The sequence below is a fragment of the Haliotis rubra genome, unplaced genomic scaffold, assembly GCF_003918875.1.
Source record: "Haliotis rubra isolate DU_JTF1 unplaced genomic scaffold, ASM391887v1 Scf254, whole genome shotgun sequence".
Taxonomy (NCBI): domain Eukaryota; kingdom Metazoa; phylum Mollusca; class Gastropoda; order Lepetellida; family Haliotidae; genus Haliotis; species Haliotis rubra.
The window spans coordinates 65,747-84,992 of record NW_025766603.1 but is presented as its reverse complement, the minus strand read 5'-3'; the positions used below and the strand labels follow the sequence as shown (position 1 = coordinate 84,992).

The 19,246-nt window shown below is 41.8% G+C and overlaps 1 protein-coding gene across 2 annotated transcripts in view; it reads left to right on the top strand.

Moving 5' to 3' along the window:
* LOC124279650 overlaps positions 1 to 19,246 on the top strand; it is an 83,972-nt gene that overhangs the window by 43,726 nt on the left and 21,000 nt on the right. For both annotated transcript variants that reach the window (XM_046715486.1, XM_046715487.1), the window contains exons 6-10: positions 1,859 to 1,972; positions 4,599 to 4,733; positions 10,607 to 10,776; positions 18,165 to 18,207; positions 18,583 to 18,710. In XM_046715486.1, the coding sequence (XP_046571442.1) occupies positions 1,859 to 1,972; positions 4,599 to 4,733; positions 10,607 to 10,776; positions 18,165 to 18,207; positions 18,583 to 18,710 (590 nt within the window). The remainder of the gene's footprint in view (positions 1 to 1,858; positions 1,973 to 4,598; positions 4,734 to 10,606; positions 10,777 to 18,164; positions 18,208 to 18,582; positions 18,711 to 19,246) is intronic.

Here is a 19,246-nt window from a genome sequence, read left to right as displayed (position 1 = left end):
TCAGTCACCCGTGAAGGTCCGGGTTAGAATTGATCTTCAGTAACCCATCCTTGTCGTAAGAGGCGACTAACAGGATCGGGTGGTCGGGCTCGCTGACTTGGTTGACACATGTCATCGGTTCCCAATTGCGCAGATCGATGCTCATGCTGTTGATCACAGGATTGTCTGGTCCAGACTCGATAATTTACAGACCGCCGCCATATAGCTGGGATATTGCTGAGTGCGGCGTAAAACTAAACTCACTCACTCACTTTGTCCAGTCAAACTGATAATGATTATCATGCGTTTCTGTAACTGGTAACTGCGTACTACCACCAAGTTTGTTCCAACCGGAACAATGCTAACACGTGTTATATTTGTGATTGCATTTTCTCAGTAAAGTACAGATTCTTGTACTTTTGTTGGGTTCAGTCCCATCCGGGATTCGAACCCACACCCTCAGAGTCAGGTACCTAGTCTCCAGCACACAAAGTCAGCCGCCTAACCCTCCCAGCCACCGGGGTGAAACGCTTCACATTGTAACCGCAAACGTTCCAAATATAGCTCTTAGTCTTGCAGAAGTCAAAATTCAAGTCAGCCGCCTAACCAAACAGCCACTGCAGCTTCCACAAAAATGGGGGAGGTGGGGTAGCCTAATGGTTAAAGCGTTGGCTCGTCACGCCGAAGACCCGGGTTCGAATCCCCACATGGGCACAATGTGTGAAGCCCATTTCTCGTGTCCCCCGCCGTGATGTTGCTGGAATATTGCTAAAAGCGGCGTAAAACCAAACTCAATCAGTCAGTCAGTCAGTCCACAAAAATGGAAGACGGACAACTGGCAGTCAAGACTTTGTGTACCCCTCTGATGAATGTAGATTGGCACGCCTCCCATGGCCGAAAGCTATGAATACACAATGCCATTTCGAAAGTGGTCAAATGTAACAAATGTTATATTTGTGATTACACTTACTAGATAGTACTAGAATCTGTACTTTATTGACAAAATGTAATCCCAAATGTAACCACTTTCTAAATGGCATTATGTATTCGAAACAATGCTGTTTAGGAGAGTATGACAAACACTTATATTGATATCAATTATGTTGTAGGTCAGTCACCATTAAACCGCAATGCATCTTGTCCCGAACAGGCATTGATTCGGGCTCTGAAATCTATTTACAAACATTTACAAACAAAAAGATCTATGTGTCTAAATATAGTTTACCTTTGAATATGAAGGTTCGAGTTAATATCATACGCTACTCACCAGAGATATATGAGAGACATTATTTAGTCAAGCAATTGAATAGTAGTATTACATTTATGTGTAACTAGATACTGTTATTTACTGCCTGAAATCTAAATGTCGAACAATATAGTTGCCAGAACGGTTTTGTTCACCATTAAAGGTATCTGCAATTCTGTTGACTAAACCCAGTAATATAGAGTGAGTGAGTATGGTTATTTAATCCGCTTTTAGCAATGTTCCAGCAATATCACGGCGGGGAACACCAGAAATGGGCTTCACACATTGTACCCACGTGGGGAATCGAACCCGGATCTTCGGCGTGACGAACGAACGCTTTAACCACTAGGCCACCCCACCGCCCCCAGTAATATAGAGGAAAATGATGCTTTTCTTTTGGAAAGGCGGGCTGTATATTGTGATAGGGACCAGGGGGTAGTTTAGAAGTTTCGTTCTGATTGCCCCTTTTTTAAGTTGTTGCGAGCTTTTCATTGTCTTCCTTTGTAAGAAACTGAAAACAGTTGCTCGATGCGCCTTTTAACTGAAACATATTTTACCATTGAAATTTACGTATATTTTGTAACTGACACTTTGACTTGTATACTTTTTAACAGTAAATTGTTTTATTTTCAGCTGGGACGAGTGGATTGCATGAAGGTGTTTCTGCAGAAATGTCTATCCGACGGTTCTGAAACCTGTGTGTCAGAGCTCTCCAGCCTACTGTCATATGCAATGCACTCTAGACAGGTACGTCTTGTTGAGTCGAGGATATTTACCTCTTGTAGTTATTTCTTGTTTTGCTGGCATCTGAATACATGTCTCTGGTGGTCTATCCGGAGAGCTGAACTTTTTCTGCGATAGGCGTTATACAAAAGTACAAATGGTTTGAGTACCTTTAAAAATGATATAAAACAAAGTAAAGTGCCGAAAGAAAAATAAATCATTTGCTTGAGGAATAGATATAACCAAACTAATTTGTTCTAATAATAAAACATAAAATAGTTTGTTCGAGAACTATAAGGAAAAAACCTATTTTCAGAAATGAAAACAAATATGATTTATCCAAAAAATGAATAGTAGTATTTGTTTACGATATAAAAAACAAATGGGTTCTAGAAATAAAAGAGACATTCTAATTTGGCCTGGAATGAACTTTCGTATACTGCCCTCTAATTAACTAGCCTTGTTATAATAATACAAAAGCAAAGCAAAACAAAAATAACCAAATTGATTCTAGAAATAAAAGGGAAATTCTAATTTCATCCAGAATGAATATTTATTCACTGCCTTTTTACTAACTAGCCTTGTTATATGAAGAAAACCCCACAACAAACCAAGACCAAATTGGTTCTATAAATATAAGGGAAATTGTCTTTTATAAACTGCCCTTTTACTAACTAACCTTGTTATATTTATACGAAATAAACCTCAAACAAATTAGTTCTGGAAATATTAGGGACATTCTAATTTCATCGAGAATGAACTTGTACATACTGTCCTTTAACTAACTAGCCTTGTTATATAAATACGTGCTCGAGTATTATTGTCGTATTCAACGAAAGTCGGCTACTTAGACAGTGTTTTGTTCGCTATAATAGTGTTGTGACTTGTCTGGTCTACGTAGGTGTGCTCTTATCGCATAGTGAGTATGGTTTTACGCCGCTTTTAGCAATATTCCAGCAACATCACGGCGGGGGACACCAGAAATGGGCTTTACACATTGTTCCCATGTGGGGAATCGAACCCGGGCCTTCTGCGTGACGAGCGAACACTTTAACCACTAGGCTAACCCACCGCCCCCTTATCATGTAGACCTTATCATGTGAAAAGTACTCACGACGTCCTGGATCAAATCCGAATTTTATAACGTATTTATTTCAAACAGCGGCACGCAAATATTTGTTGCACTAAAATTCTCCTGAAATGACGCTCAGAAAGCACGTGCAGAACGGGCTTGGCTACCGTCTGATGTGATTAACCTCAATGGCCCACACATCTGACCAGCCCGGCGTTTTCACAGTGCACATCCAACGAGCGTTTGTCAAACATAATACCAGTCTGGAGAAGGAGCTTAATATGATGCGGCAGACATGATCGAACGTCGGTTTCGGCTTTGCAGTTTAGTGTTGAGTGAGAGATTATAGGGATAGACCAGGGCCTGGGCCCCTCGTAGTCACTTTACTGTGTCTGAGTCAGGTAGCCATGTTAAACTGCCGAGTGGTGGCATATTGGGCTAGTGCTAAAACACCGGCTTTAGTCCGAACAGGACAACGTTGTACGACGTTGTAGGAGCGCAATAACATTGGGTGCGACGTTAACAGCGTTGATCACTGGATTGTCTGGTCCAGACTCGATTATCTACAGATCGACGCTATATAGCTGGAATAGTGAGTCTGTTTAGTTTTACGTCGCTTTTAGCAATATTCCAGCAATATCACGACCGGGGGCACCAGAAATAGGCTTAACACATTGTACCCATGTGAGGAATCGAACCCGGGTCTTCGGCGTGACGATAGAATGTTTTAACCACTAGGCTACTCCACCACTGGAATACTGCTCGGAGTTAAACAACAAACAAAACAAATGACCTGACCTCAAGAGGTGACAAAAAAATGACATCGATTATTCAGAAAATGTTGACCATTTTGATGTCCAATATGGCCGCCAAAATGCCGGACACACATTTTGATTTCATTGTACCTTGTGAATAACATGAGTAACACATAAATAAGAGTAATGGGGTTGTGTGGATAGATATAGTGAATGGTTGAGTGAATGGACATAGTTTAATTTATCTTACCGTACACCTCAATGGTAATTGTGAACTGTTTGGAGCACGGGTATGGATCCTAGTACAAGACGACAGTACAAGACGACAAGAAAAATAAATTTAGAGTTATCTCCCTTCCATCGATTTGCATTCGCAAAACATCGGTAATTTCCGTACATCATACGTGATTCAATATTATTCGAGAAAAATAATTACTACTACGAAGTACCAAATGAGTTACTCGTTTGTAAGCGGGGTACGTTGAAAATAATAGAAAAGCGCTCAGCCAATCAGAAAACGACATTTATGTGTGAGGCAAGATAATGTTTTATGCCGCCTTTATCAACAATCAGCCATATAACGTCGGGAACCAGAGTTGGACTTCAAGCATGGGGGAAATGGAACCAAAGCCTTCAGATTGACGAGAAAACGGTTCAGCCAAAACACGAACCCTTTTAAATAAAGAGTATCAACAAATATTTGATCACAAATGTAAAACAAATGTAAGCCATTACTAGTGGTGACATTTCGATGATGTTTGCACCGGCATCCGCCGTTACTGACCTAGCATCATGATTCTTACGTTTGATCGTTGTGTTCCAGGAGGCAATGGCAGGGACGCTTTTGGATCACCTTTCAACGCTAACAGCTGGTTCTACGACGCCCATGCCAGTGCGAGAGAAACGTGGGAACCCGAGTCACGTGGCGGCGAAACGTGACGACATCAGTAGCCTTCAGGTATGATTCATTTCAAGGTCAAGGCCTGGCGAAGCTGCATGGCTTCATACCGAAAAGCGACAATGTCAAAGTTTGCGAATGGTTTGCCAGGCCTCGTTCGTTAATGTCAAGAATCTTACCATCCACCTCATTTTCTAGTAGGAAGGGCTTTTAATTGAACTGAAACCCTTTTGCTCCCTCTGTAAACATTGACTGATTCGCTTTGATTTAATTCTGAGGTCAAATCAAAATGGTTGTAAAATAAGCTCATGTCGATTGGTCAATGTCCAATCGCAGCTTCGATAAAATCCTTAGAACATATTATATGTTACACTTAAACGTAAATAACCCGACAAGATCCGGGTTAGAATTGATCTTCAGTAACCCATGCTTGTCGTAATAGGCGACTGACGGGATCGGGTGGACCGGCTCGCTGACTTGGTTGACACATATCATCGTATTCCAATTTCGTAGATCGATGCTCATGCTTTTGATCACTGGATTGTCTGGTCCAGACTCGATTATTTACATACTGCCGCCATATAGCTGAAATATTGCTGAGAGCGGGCATATCTAAACTCACTCACTCACTGTAAACGTAAATTATTTGTGGTTTAGGGTCAGGACCCACCCGAGTCATCATGCAAACACATCACAACGGTCCGGCCTCCCTTTCATTCACCCGGGGAAACCCAGGGCTACTGCCCCAATCATTCTCTCTAAAATCTCGAAAGTAAAACTTGAAACGTATCTTACCATCCTGGGGCCGTTTCACAAAGCGATCGTAGCGCTTCGACTGCCGTAAGTCTATGTTAAAGTATGGGAGTTACGATCACCTCAGTGCTACGATTGCTATGTGAAACGGGCCCCTGTGTTGGAGCAAAACGTTTCACATAACGCTTAACACGATGCTTCACGTAACACTTAACACAATGCATCATGTAACGCTAAACACAATGCTTCACATAACACTTGACATTATGTTTCACATAACACTTAACACAATGCATCATGTAACCCTTGACATTATGCTTCACATAACACTAACACGATGTTCCACATAATATAAAGCTTGACACTTCGCATAACGCTTCTCGTCACGTCACGTTCCGGGGTTTCAACCTCCAACCACCACCGAACCTCCGACAGAATATTAAATGCTGTGCTCATAGCACTGATAGGATTTTGGAATGAAAAAGCAGCTGAATATATCATATTTATATGGACTCTTTCAAACATGCGGTACCGTCACAATGGATCTTTACCGTTTCTGGGCTTTATGAACTCATGGGCCAAAGAAAGTATAGGACTGGAAAAATTTTTTTTTTGTCATTGACATGGTTATGAGAATTAGACATGCTGGCAATGTTGGCCCCACTACTGGGAAGGGAAATACACCGCCAAAACGCAACACGTTCGAACGGTGAGAGTGATTGCGTCACAAATGTGGAAAGCATGTTCCATGCCCCTAGTACATAATGCACGTGCGAAGTTTCGGTATAAATGCGATGCATCGGTCCCGTCATATCACAGCTGCTGAAAACACATGAAAAGTATGCCACGACTGACGCCAGAACAGAGAGAGAGCCATAGGGATGTCCGATATGGGAGCGTCGAACGTCAGAATTGCAAGAATATTTGGTTGTACGCCACTGACGATAGCAAGACTCCTCCAACGATTCAGACAGACAGGTCGAACACAGGACAGGCCGAGGAGTGGACGTCCACGTGTAACCAGCGCACGTGAAGATCACCATATACGCCTGATACACCTCCGAAATCGATTTGTTACGGCAACGTCAACGGCCGAAACAGCGTTGGGACGTCGCATCAGTCGAAGGACTGTCCTCAGACGTTTGAGAGCAGGTGGAATACGTTGCTATCGACCATTCCGTGGAATGAGACTAACACAACAACATCGACTTGAAAGACTGCAATGGGCAAGACGAGTATACCGCTGGCAAGTGTGTGACTGGCGTAGGGTCCTCTTCACCGATGAAAGTCGGTTTTGTCTGCACAAAAATGACGGCCGACAGAGAGTTTACAGGCGATGGCGTGAACGTTTTGCAGCAGCATGCTTTCAAGAAGTCCATGCCTATGGTGGAGGTGGTGTGATGGTATGGGGTGGCATTATTGGCGACCAAACGACACCCTTGGTCGTTATTCAGGGGAATCTCAATGCTAACGAGTACCGAAATCAAGTCTTGCAGCCTGTTGTCTTACCTTTCTTGAACAATCAACCAGCAACTCCCCATACAGCAATAGCGACGAGAAACTTTCTTAATCAGAATAACGTTAATGTTCTACCCTGGCCTTCTCGATCACCAGATATGAATCCGATCGAGCATTTGTGGGATCATCTGGGAAGACAAATTTGTGGTCATCACCCTCCACAGACAAGACAAGAGTTGGAAGTGGCACTGAGGGACGAGTGGCAGCGACTATCAAATAACGTCATCCGACGCTTGACGTCATCGATGTGACGACGTGCACGAGCGTCATCGAGGCTGCTGGCGGACACACATGCTACTGACGTTGTGATCGTTCTGGAACAAACTTTTCTGTCTTTTGTGTGCGCAATTCGTCAAAGGAATATCATTGAAACTTTGGCATTTACCCCCTGACTGTTTGAATATCAATGTCACCTTTCAGTTATTTCAACCAGGTGATGATTTGTACACACAGCAAAGTGCAAATGAATTTGCTACAAATTACATCTATTACATAGTCCAAATCTTGTGTTGTTTCTGTTTTACTGATCTTCAAAATGACCTATACTTTCTTTTGCCCATGAGTTTAGTTAAAGCGGTCGCTCGTCACGCCGAAGACCCGGGTTCGATTCCCCACATGGGCGAGGTAACGGAAGAATTACAGGGCGACCATTGTATGACATGTTGGAGAATGGCTTTTCTTCACATAAATGTGTTTTCACGAAACCACCATGACAGAATTTGAAATGAAAAAGCAACGTAAAACATTTTTTTTTAAATCGAGCAGCATGCACACTGTAAATATAGACAATGCCATTCAAATTCGTTCCGAGAATGCTGTGTCTCTGCATTTCTGTCGAATTTACTGTCACGCGATGTTCTTTCTTTGACATGGAATCGATTATAGCGTCAATTTGGAACCAGTGTAAAAGTAGACATCTGACGCAACCGATATTGTCAAAAAAAATGTTTATTCTATTTTCTCTGCCTACTCAGAAAGCAAATTGTACAGTGGCATCCCTCATAACCCACGAAATATGTCTACGTGTATTTGTTTGTTGTTTAACGCCGTACGCTGCAATATTCCAGCTATATGGCGGCGGAAACCAATGCTTGAAGCATAGGCTTGGTGTCACTTGTCGAAACATGGCTAAACGTTCATTTACTCCTCATATAAATGCTACCCTGGTTTTCCTCGCACATGCATGTTTTTAGATGATGATGCATATAGATGTCACGAAGCATAGGTTACTATCACGATACCCATGTCACGATTCGATACGTATCACGATACCTATTTTCGCGGCATTATTGTGTAAATTTAGTTACATTTTGAACATTAATATTACATATTGTATAAAATAAAAAGATCAACGTTTTTGATTCTCTAATTCCCCATCTTTGAGCATGAAAAATAATCATTTATAACTCTCATAACATCAAAAAACATGATACAATTGCAAAATGTAAACGAAACATATTTAAACTGATACTTTCAAAACTAAATATCGATACAGTTTTGAATGTATCGATAATTTTATCGACTTAGAAAAAGTATCGATGCATCCCTAATAATGTATAGTGTTAGACTTCAGGGGCGGAGGGTAGTGAAGTGGTTCAAGTGTTAAGGCGTTCGTTCGACAAGCTTGGGAACACGGTTCGAATCTCCACATGAATACAATTTTATTCACCCAAAGCTAGCACGTACAACAAGGGAGTTTAGTTATTTCCTGACCCGTGTATCACTGGATTGTCTGGTCCAGACTCGATTATTTACAGACCGCCACCATATAGCTGGGATATTGCTGAATGCGGCGTAAAACTAAACTCACTCAGCATGAGCATCGATCTGCGCAATTGGGAACCGATAACATGTGTCAACCAAGTCAGCGAGCCTGACCACCCGATCCCGTTAGTCGCCACTTACGACAAGCATGGGTTGCTGAAGATCAATATTTTAACCCGGACCTTCACGGGTCGCCAGAATAATGAACGCGTTTGGTTTGGATGGTATTTCACTTACGTAGCGGTGTGTTACCTTGATTAGGGAGGATGATTCAGATTCTGGACATGTACCACGGTTGCAATCCTGACAACTGCGCTTAGAAACCAATATCCATAAACAGAGCAAAGTCTGGGAATCGAACTCATGATCACATGATCAGCGAGTTTCACGACGCATTTCACATCTGTGCCTCAAATGTCACCTACAGACCTGACTAAAGGGGCACCTATTTAAACCGTGTTGGAAAGAGAAGGACGTCTGATAATTTGATCATTAGGTCATCTCCAGGATCTCTTCATCTTTTTTAACACAGTTTATGATGTATGTTTATGCTGCGCAAGATTTAACGTTACAATTGGAAACTTCACAATAGAAAACAAAATCAAATATTCCTGCAAAGATATGTTGGGGAACACCAGAAATGGGCTTCACACGTTGTCCCTATGTGGGGAATCCAACACGGGTCTTCGGCGTGACAAGTGAATGCTTTAACCATTAGCTACTCCACTGCCCTTTCAGCTTTGTCACGTTTTGATAGCATTTGTTATTTTGGGGTCAAATGCAATTTTTAACTGTTTGCCTTTTGCCCGGGACCCTCCTCCAAGAGGCACAAGCTGCTGGATGTATATTCTAAATCTGAATCCCCACTGTAAACAATATTGTAGCATAATCAACGCTTGATTTAAGACACCATACAAAACACATGATCAGCACACCAACACTTTCTGATTTGTGGGACAAAAACGGCCACTATTCCTTTCGGCTACATGACGGTGGTCTGTAAATAATCAGGTCTGAACCTGACAATCCAGTGATTAGCCTTATGAGCACCAGTCCAAGCAACTGAGAAACGATGCATGTGACAACCAAGTCAGCGAGCCTGACCACCCGATCCCGTTAGTCACCCCTTACGACAAGCATCTGTTGCTGAAGACTAATTCTAACCCGGATCTTGACGGGTCTCAAATGAGTCATCGGTATTATCGTCAATGCTGGATATATTACAGAAACAATGTATTCTAACTGATATTCCATTTTGCCTGTATATGTATTATGCAAAAGCGACAAAGAAGCAAAAACATTAATCCATAATGTCTAGTCATAATAATTAAAAGTGGTTTGAACCAGTACAAGATAGGGATGAAGCCAGGCGCTCGGGAAAAAGCGAGCGCACCCCCTATCCTCCTCACCATAAACGCATGCAAAGGCAAGGCAATTGTTCATCCATTAAATACACTGGCGCTCACGAAACGTCTAAAATAGGGGATCGCGTCGACATTTTTTTTTATCACTGATGAGTCAGATATAGACATGTCCTTTATATGTCTACCATAAAGCTTTTTGAAAGTGAGTGAGTGAGTGTGTTTAGTTTTACGCCGCTTTTAACAATATTCCAGCAATATCACTACCGGGGACACCAGAAATGGACTTCACACATTGTATCCATGTGGTGAATCGAACCCGTCTCTTCGGCGTGATGAGTTAACGCTTTAACCACGTGCACTATGCTACCCCACCGCCCCCTCTTTGAAAGTGTTTTAGAGGCCTTGCATGTCACCTTCTTCAAACGTCTTTTGTGCAAGTTTCGCAGAACGGTCTTTGAAATCTTCAAAGCTGTACGTCTTTGTTCTATTTACATTGTTTTTTATTTATGGTTATATATATTTTCTTCATTTCAGAGGCTGGTGGAAATGGGATTTGACGTCTCTTCCGGGACCACTGAACATGACCGTCCAATCAATGTCGCTTACAGCAACAACAGTCAAACCAGCTTCCGGTATCTTCTTCTACTGCAGGTGTTGGAGACTGTCTTAAAAGAGGCGATGTCGTTGGAACAATCAAACAACAGGTAACCGACATGATCTGGTATGTGTGGGCGGTGGGGTTTGTTCACTGGCTCAAACTGCAGTGGCTTGAGACCGTAATGGCTTCAATTCCCGACATGGGTACAAAGTGGAAATCGACATTTTGATGCCTCTCGCCCCTGTAATGTTATGTGCGGCATACAGCATTACTCACTCTCTGTTCTTGCTTAATGATTTAAACTTCTGATATAACTCACTTTTTTACAACAAGAATGCAGCACAAGCACAGAAAATATGTGAATCACACAAAATATAAGGTATTAATGTATCGCATAGAACAACAAATGTTATCAGAAGAAATAGTGCGGTTTTTGTGTGCATAATTATAAGACCATTTTCTAAAATATTTTAGCTCCAAATCTCATAATGGATAGTTAGGTTTAGTTGTTGTTTAACGCCGCACTCAGCAGTATTCCAGCTATATGACGGCGGTCTGTAAATAATCTAGTCTGGACCAGACAATCCAGTGATCATTAGCATGAGCATCGATCTACGCAATTGGGATACGATGACATCTGTCAAAAAGAGTCAGCGAGCCTAACTACCGATCCCGTTAGTCGCCTCTTACGACAAGCATGGGTTACTGAAGATCAATTGTAACCCGGATCTTCACGGGTCAGTAATGGTTAGAGAGAAGTGAAGATGTAAGACGGTGCAAAGGGTTGCTCTCAAACCTGTAAAAAAAATAACATTATCTACAGAAGACCGTCATCATAAGTGAACTATACGTTTTGTTTTTGACAGACATTCTTCCTTTTGGTGCCAACGTAATAACCTATGTTCAAAACAAGTGGCACCATAGTTTTGAAAAAAACCCCTTATAATTGTATTTCATTGAGTTAGAAAAAAATCTAAACTCATTAGTGAGCATTCGGTGTTGAAATTGAATACTGTGCTCTACTGCGCCTTCATAATCCGCCAAATGTTTTTTCAGATATATTATTGACTAGAATTCCCAGCTGTAGAAGTAGGCCACAATGTAAATTTCTCACTTCTTAAATCTAACTCCTACATCGTGTGCGAAGGCACGGCGGCCCAGTAATGCGCTGCAGTTTGCCGATGTGTGCCATGACTCCATGGTCAAGGGTTCGAATCCCACACCCGCCCTGATTGTGATGTTTTGTTCGTCAGCGCCATTCCCTTGCCTGTCATTTGTTTCAACAAAGTGACACTCTGGGCATTCGACACATCAAACAGGCCAGCCGTGATATGTAGTATACTACGTTTATAACGAGCACGCTTATAACGAACTTACGGATATAACATACTTACGGATATGTCGAACTGACGGATATAACGAACTGACGGATATGTCGAACTGTTGGATATAACGAACTGACGGGTATGTCGCACTGACGGATATAACGAACTGACGGATATGTCGAACCGACGGATATAACGAACTGACGGATATGTCGAACTGTTGGATATAACGAACTGACGGGTATGTCGAACTGACGGATATAATGAACTGACGGATATGTCGAACTGACGATATAACGAACTGATGATATAACGAACTGACGGATATGTCGAACTGACGATATAACGAACTGACGGATATAACGAACTGACGGATATGTCGAACTGACGGATATAACGAACTGACGGATATGTCGAACTGATGGATATAACGAACTGACGGATATGTCGAACTGACGATATAACTAACTGATGGATATGTCGAACTGACGATATAACGAACTGACGGATATGTCGAACTGACGATATAACGAACTGATGATATAACGAACTGGTGGATATAACGAACTGGTGGATATAACGAACTGACGATATAACGAACTGGTGGATAGAACGAACTGACCGACAGAACGAACGGACGGATAGAACGAACTGTTGCTTTGATTTTATTTTTGTCCCGACCACTATCTGTCATTCTAGTCGAAAATCGTATAACCAACAACGTTTAATAACGAAGAAAAACTATTGGTCCCTTGAGTTCGATATAGCCGTAGTTTACTGTACCCTCAAGAACGGCGACATCACAATACGCTTTAAATATTCAACATATTTAGTGTACAGTACAATAGCACCCGTGAGGGTCCGGGTTAGAATTGATCTTCAGTTACCCATGCTTGTCATAAGAGGCGACTAACGGGATCGGGTGGTCAGGCTCGCTGACATCCGTCATCGTATCCAAATTGCATATCATGTTTCCACCCTGTTGACTTGCTGTAATTTGAGTCGAAATACGTACAACTGAGTTCGTTATAACCGTAGCTTACTACATACTACATACTCAAAGAAACAATGACAATGCCACTGAAAAAGAAGGAAAAAATCCCACAGGGTTATTTGAGATAGCTGAACGGGTTCGATCCCCGGCTGCGTCATACCAAAAGACGTTAAAATATGGTACTTGTTGTTCCCTGCCCTGGCGCTCGGCAGTAATGGGTACAACAGGGACTGGTCGGCGCGGAGTCAGTATAATGTGTCTGAGTGGGGTATTCATGCATAACTGCGGCCTGGTATCTCAGTGAGCTGGCACTATAAAACCAGCTTAAGTCTGGGCTTGTACAAGCAGCCACACATACACACGCATGCACGTCGTCATATGAGCGAAATATTCTTAAGTACGACGTTAAACCCCATTTCAAGTCACCTCACCTCGTCACGCCGAAGCTCTTTGTTCGATTCCCCACATGGGTACAATGTGTGAAGCCCATTTCTGGTGTCCCCCCAGTGATATTGCTTGAATGTTCCTTAAAGCGGCGTACACCTATACTCCCTAACTGACACGAGCCCTAATCCAGTCCCTCATCCAACCAACCCATCCCAGAATATTGATAACCGGATCCTTAATAAGAGTGAGTGAGTGAGTGAGTTTGGTTTTACGCCGCCTTTAGCAATATTCCAGCAACATCACGGCGGTGGACACCAGAAATGGGCTTCACACATTGTACCCACTTGGGGAATCGAACCCGGGTCTTCAGCGCGACGAGCCAACGCTTTAACCACAAGGATACCCCACCGCCCCTCCTTAATAAGAGGTTATTAGTCATTAAATTTAAGTCGCACATGTTCCTCCGAATCTTTCTCTAATCAAATACTTAGGCATACCTGACCAATTCCTGGTGTCCCGTCGTGATATTGCTAGAATCTTGCTAAACGCGGCGTATAATGACACTCACTATAGGTATTTCTCAACTTTGAATAGAATATCTGATATACTGTTGACTGCGGCATAACACTAATCTCGTTGATTCATTGCAAAATGTGCTATAGTATAAAACACCGCTGTGTCGAAGTTGATAAAATACTTCGAGTTATCCGTTTGACAACCGCAAAATTGTAACTTATCATGGAATATACTGACTGACTGACTGAGTTTGGTTTTACGCCGCTTTTATCAATATTCCAGCAATATCACGGCGGGGGGACACCAGAAATGGGCTTCACACATTGTACCCATGTGGGGATTCGAACCCGGGTCTTCGGCGTGACGAGCCAACGCTTTAACCACTAGACTACCCCACCGCCCCTCATGGAATATACAGCGATCAAGGTTTTACTTCGAGACAACCTATGTTCGCCACAGCGGTGTTTGTAATGATATTGTGGCTTTGTATAGCACTGTCATCGCATTAATGTTTTTTATCACTCCTCGACATCACTCCTCGACATCACTCCTCGACATTACTGAAATAGTGTGGCAACATTCGAAACGAACCCGTGAAGATCCTGGTTAGAATTGATCTTCAGTAACCCATGCTAGTCATTAGAGGCGACTAACGGGATCAGGTGGTCAGGCTCGCTGACTTGGTTGACACATGTCATCGGTTCCCATTTGCGTAGATCGATGCTTTTGATGTTGATCAATTGATTGTGTGGTCCAGACTCGATTATTTACAGACCGCCGCCTTATAGCTGGACTACTGCTGAATGCGACGAAAAAACTAAACTCACTCACTCACTTCATTCACAACTCGTTAACTCACTTAATGTAGCAAATGCAGATTGTCCAATAATCATGGACATTTTCATCCCAGTATAGCACCGTTATCACGTTATTTATATTTATAGTCCGCCAGCCATAATTTTGGCTCCCGGGTGCTCAAAATTATCTTGCATTACACACGAAATCACGCAATGAAATTGGGTTATTATCGAATAATGATCACTGACCAAATAGAAATGCCAGTTTTGTAATACTTCATGGCCTTATATAAATATAATTACTTTCTTGTTATCGGGTAATTTTGGGACCCCGTTGATATGAAAAGGGGAATGTGTGTGTGCGTATGGAATGCTGTGTGTGTGTGTGTGTGTGTGTGTGTGTGTGTGTGTGTGTGCTGTGCTGTGCTGTGCTGTGCTGTGCTGTGCTGTGAAGCAGAGGTATCACAGGCGCGTTTCAAATTTAGATTTAAAAAACAAAGGAAATTTTGGATTGCTTTAAAAATATTCCCAAAGGAGGTGCTCAGCGTATAATTGTATTTGCCCATTCACTGACATATAAGAGAATGTGAACACCTGCTTCAGTTCCGTTTGTAGTGCAGATGTGGAAATACAATTAGGGGTATTTAGCTGATCGACGTGTTCCGTGATTGTGGTATATTTAGACATGCCTAGGTATTTTTAGGCACTTCACGTTATCTTGTGAACTCTTTGTCTCACTTTGGGTTCAGTTTTATAGCGTAAATTCAGCTTTAACCAATACGAACTAAATATACTGTGCTACATACGTACATAATCTTCTTAATACGGACATCGTGCAATCCGGATTTTGTTGAGCACATGTCAATATGTTTAATATAACAGATCTTACTGAGCACTCACGTTTTCTTTATCCGGACATGTGTTAATCTGGACGATTTTACTAAAAAGGCACAGTCCACATTAACGGGGTTTCGTTGTAAACGTTAAAATAGAATATTTTACTAAAATGATATCATGTTTATTAAAATTTTGTTTTTTATTACCATATTTGTTTTTATCGGATGGGGTTTTCAGATGGGAATATAGGTTTTATGGATCCGTGCTTGTGAAAAATGGCGACTTAACTGCTTTGTTGGTCAGACACACTGACTTGGTTGATGCAAATTGCGTGATTACGTTGTCATGATATCAACCACTGGATTTATAGACCGTCGTTACGTTACCACAGTATTTGGCAGTGGCATTTAACAGCAAGTGAACAAAACATATTCACACTCGAATATTAACAAATTACCTATTCAAACATAACTCTGTCTGAATTTGACCATTACATATGTATTTCAAAATCAGATCCAGGAGCCATTTTGCCAACGTCATTCAGTGCAAAATGTGTGGGCTAATTGGTGTATTGACAAGGGTAGATAAGTCGTCTTGGGCGCTGTTATTTGCTGTGCAGAGTTGCTTCCCTTTGGGACGACAGAAACGAATCATCACTTGCTCGAATCCCTGTTCGTCCCAATTACGTTTGTAGGTTTGCTTGCACCGTACCAGTAATGGTGAGTTTCACCAATGTGTGAAAAGTCGAAGACCTGCACTACTCCGGGCTTTCCCCAACATTAAACGCACCCACCGTGATCTAATAGGAATATTGTTTGAACCATGGGGTCGTGTTTCGTCAGATACTGATGTACACAAAAATGTACACACCTGGTGTTTTGAGATTATACAAACAACGTAAATATTTTGCTAGAATTGTTCCAATTGGGTAGGATATCTATGGTGTTATTGCAACACGTACACAATGTTTGTGACTTATGGGTTGCAATAAAACACTTTTCCAAATATTATGCTGTTTTCAGGAAAACATTTTACCAAATCATTAGGTGTGTACTTTCTTTTGTACTTCAGTTTAGTTATTTATTTTCTCTGAGAATACTCTCTCTCTCTCTCTCTCTCTCTCTCTGTCAATAAAGAATGTATGTCTCTCTCTCACACACACATACACACTCGAACACTTAAAGACACTCACTCACTTACAGACACACCATCACACAGTGTGAGTGAATGAGTTTAGTTTTACCCCACTTGTAGCAATATCCCAGCAATATCATGGCGGGGGTCACCAGAAATGGGCTTCACACATTGTACCCATGTGGGGAATCGAACCCGGGTCTTCGGCGTGACGAGCGAACACTTTAACCACTAGGCTACACCACCGCCCCGAGTACACGGAGAAAGTGGAACAGTGCTCAACGACGGACGTATAAAAGAAAGTACACACTTGGTGCCTTTGTCGATTGTCACAAGTCACAAACATTGTGTACGTGTTACCGACGCACCACAGGTATACTTTCTTTTGTGCATCAGTTTACATTACACATGGGTTATGACGAACAAGCGGACCATATTATCCTTAGTTCTAATATCCCAGGGTAGTGGGGGTATCCTAGTGGTTAAAGCGTTCGCTTGTGACGCCGAAGACCCTGGATCGATTCCCCACATGGGTAGAATATGTGAAGCCCATTTCTGGTCTCCCTCGCCGTGACGTTGCTGGGATATTGCTAAAAGCGGCGTAAAACTAAACCCACTCATCACTCTAATATCCCAGGTCTGGTTATGATAATTATCATTGTTTCCATGAACTACATAGAAGATATTATATGAGTGTCCATGTCATACTATGTTTACGACACGAGTGCCTAAATGTTGGTATTTCCAGAGCAAGAGCGAGGGGTATACCGATATTTAGGCACGAGTGTCGTAAACATAGTATGATATGGGCACGAATATAATATTGTGTTTATTATCGAAGTCGTCAAATTGAGGAAAATAAACTTAAACTACTTTCAAACATAGGCTGGCTACCCGCCGTCGCCGCATGTAGAACGCAACGTCACAGAAGACACGTGACGTCATAGCATTGTTGATGAAGTCACGTCACCATGACAAAGTGATATTTGAAGAAAATGAGCCCCGATATGTTCGCCCTCGTAAGGAATAAAAAGGGATATTACGTACTAACTCCGAAAAATGTACAATATTTTTATTGTCAGAAACTCTTCCCACTGAACTATTCTGCATCATCTTCGAAAACAACTTCAACCTTTTTGCTCCTTTTAACTCGTTTAATGAAATTTTTGTGACAATTTTAATCACACAAAGTCGAGTTAATTTGTGTGTAGGTTTTAATTATACAAAGGTCGAGTTAATTTCGAATGAGTCATCATGAAGAACCAATCTATGAGATACTTTTCTTAGGACCAGTTCTCATATACCTGATCCTAATTACCTATCAAGAGGCGAGACACAACGACATTATACGTGTTTTACAAACTACTTCACGTATCTTTGACGCCGGGTTCCTGTCTGAGAAAAAGGGCGAAAAGGTTGAATTACATTCAGCGATTACCTAATTGTGTTTTTTCAGTTCAATTTTGAACAATAATTAACTTTGAGATGTAATTTATGGTTGCAGATATGGAATTATAGACACTGAGGAAAGGCGCGGGAGAGATCGGGTGAGTGTTTGCTGAAATGCACGCTGGAAAAACACGTTAAGAGCCGACCTTTTGATATTGGAGAGAGGAAGTGAATATATTGTATTTAAGACAATTATTTTGGTTGGTATTTCTATATATGCACCTTTTCTCTGGAAAGGCATATTTTTGTAGCCTCATCCTCCGAAGAATATCAAGTGATGATGATGATGATGGTGGTGATGTTGATAATTCTTCCATAACGTCAAACTCCATACTCTTGTAGCCGCGAATAGCTGCAATATTGCTGATGCTGCTTAAGGCAAAATTTACTTACTCGCTCGCTAAAGTCTTGTTTACTCAAAACGACTGTCACTGACCATCAATCTGATGTCTGTCCCTCTCTTGTCTGTCCAGATAACAGCCAACGTTCAGCTCCTTAGGAAGGCTCACAGCCAGTACCAAAAACTGCTGACAAGGCACACGACACTGGCCAGACAGTGTGCAGACATCGTGGACGACCTGATGGAAGACAAGGAAAACAGGTGGGTATGTTTGATGATGACGAGAGATGATGATGATGATGATGATGATGATGATGATGATGATGATGATGATGATGAAATAAAACAAGGAAAACAGGTGCGGTATGGTTGATGATGACGAGAGATGATGATGATGATGATGAAGTAAAACAAGGAAAACAGGTGCGGTATGGTTGATGATGACGAGAGATGATGATGATGAAATAAAGCATGGAAAGCAGGTGCGGTATGGTTGATGATGACGAGAGATGATGATGATGATGATGAAGTAAAACAAGGAAAACAGGTGCGGTCTGGTTGATGATGACGAGAGATGATGATGATGAAATAAAACATGGAAAGCAGGTGCGGTATGGTTGATGATGACGAGATGATGATGATGATTATGATGATGATGTGCGGTATGGTTGATGATGACGAATAAAACATGAAGAAATAAAGCATGCGGTATGGTTGATGATGACGAAAGATGATGATGATGATGATGAAAACAAAGGAAAGCAGGTGCGGTATGGTTGATGATGACGAGATGATGA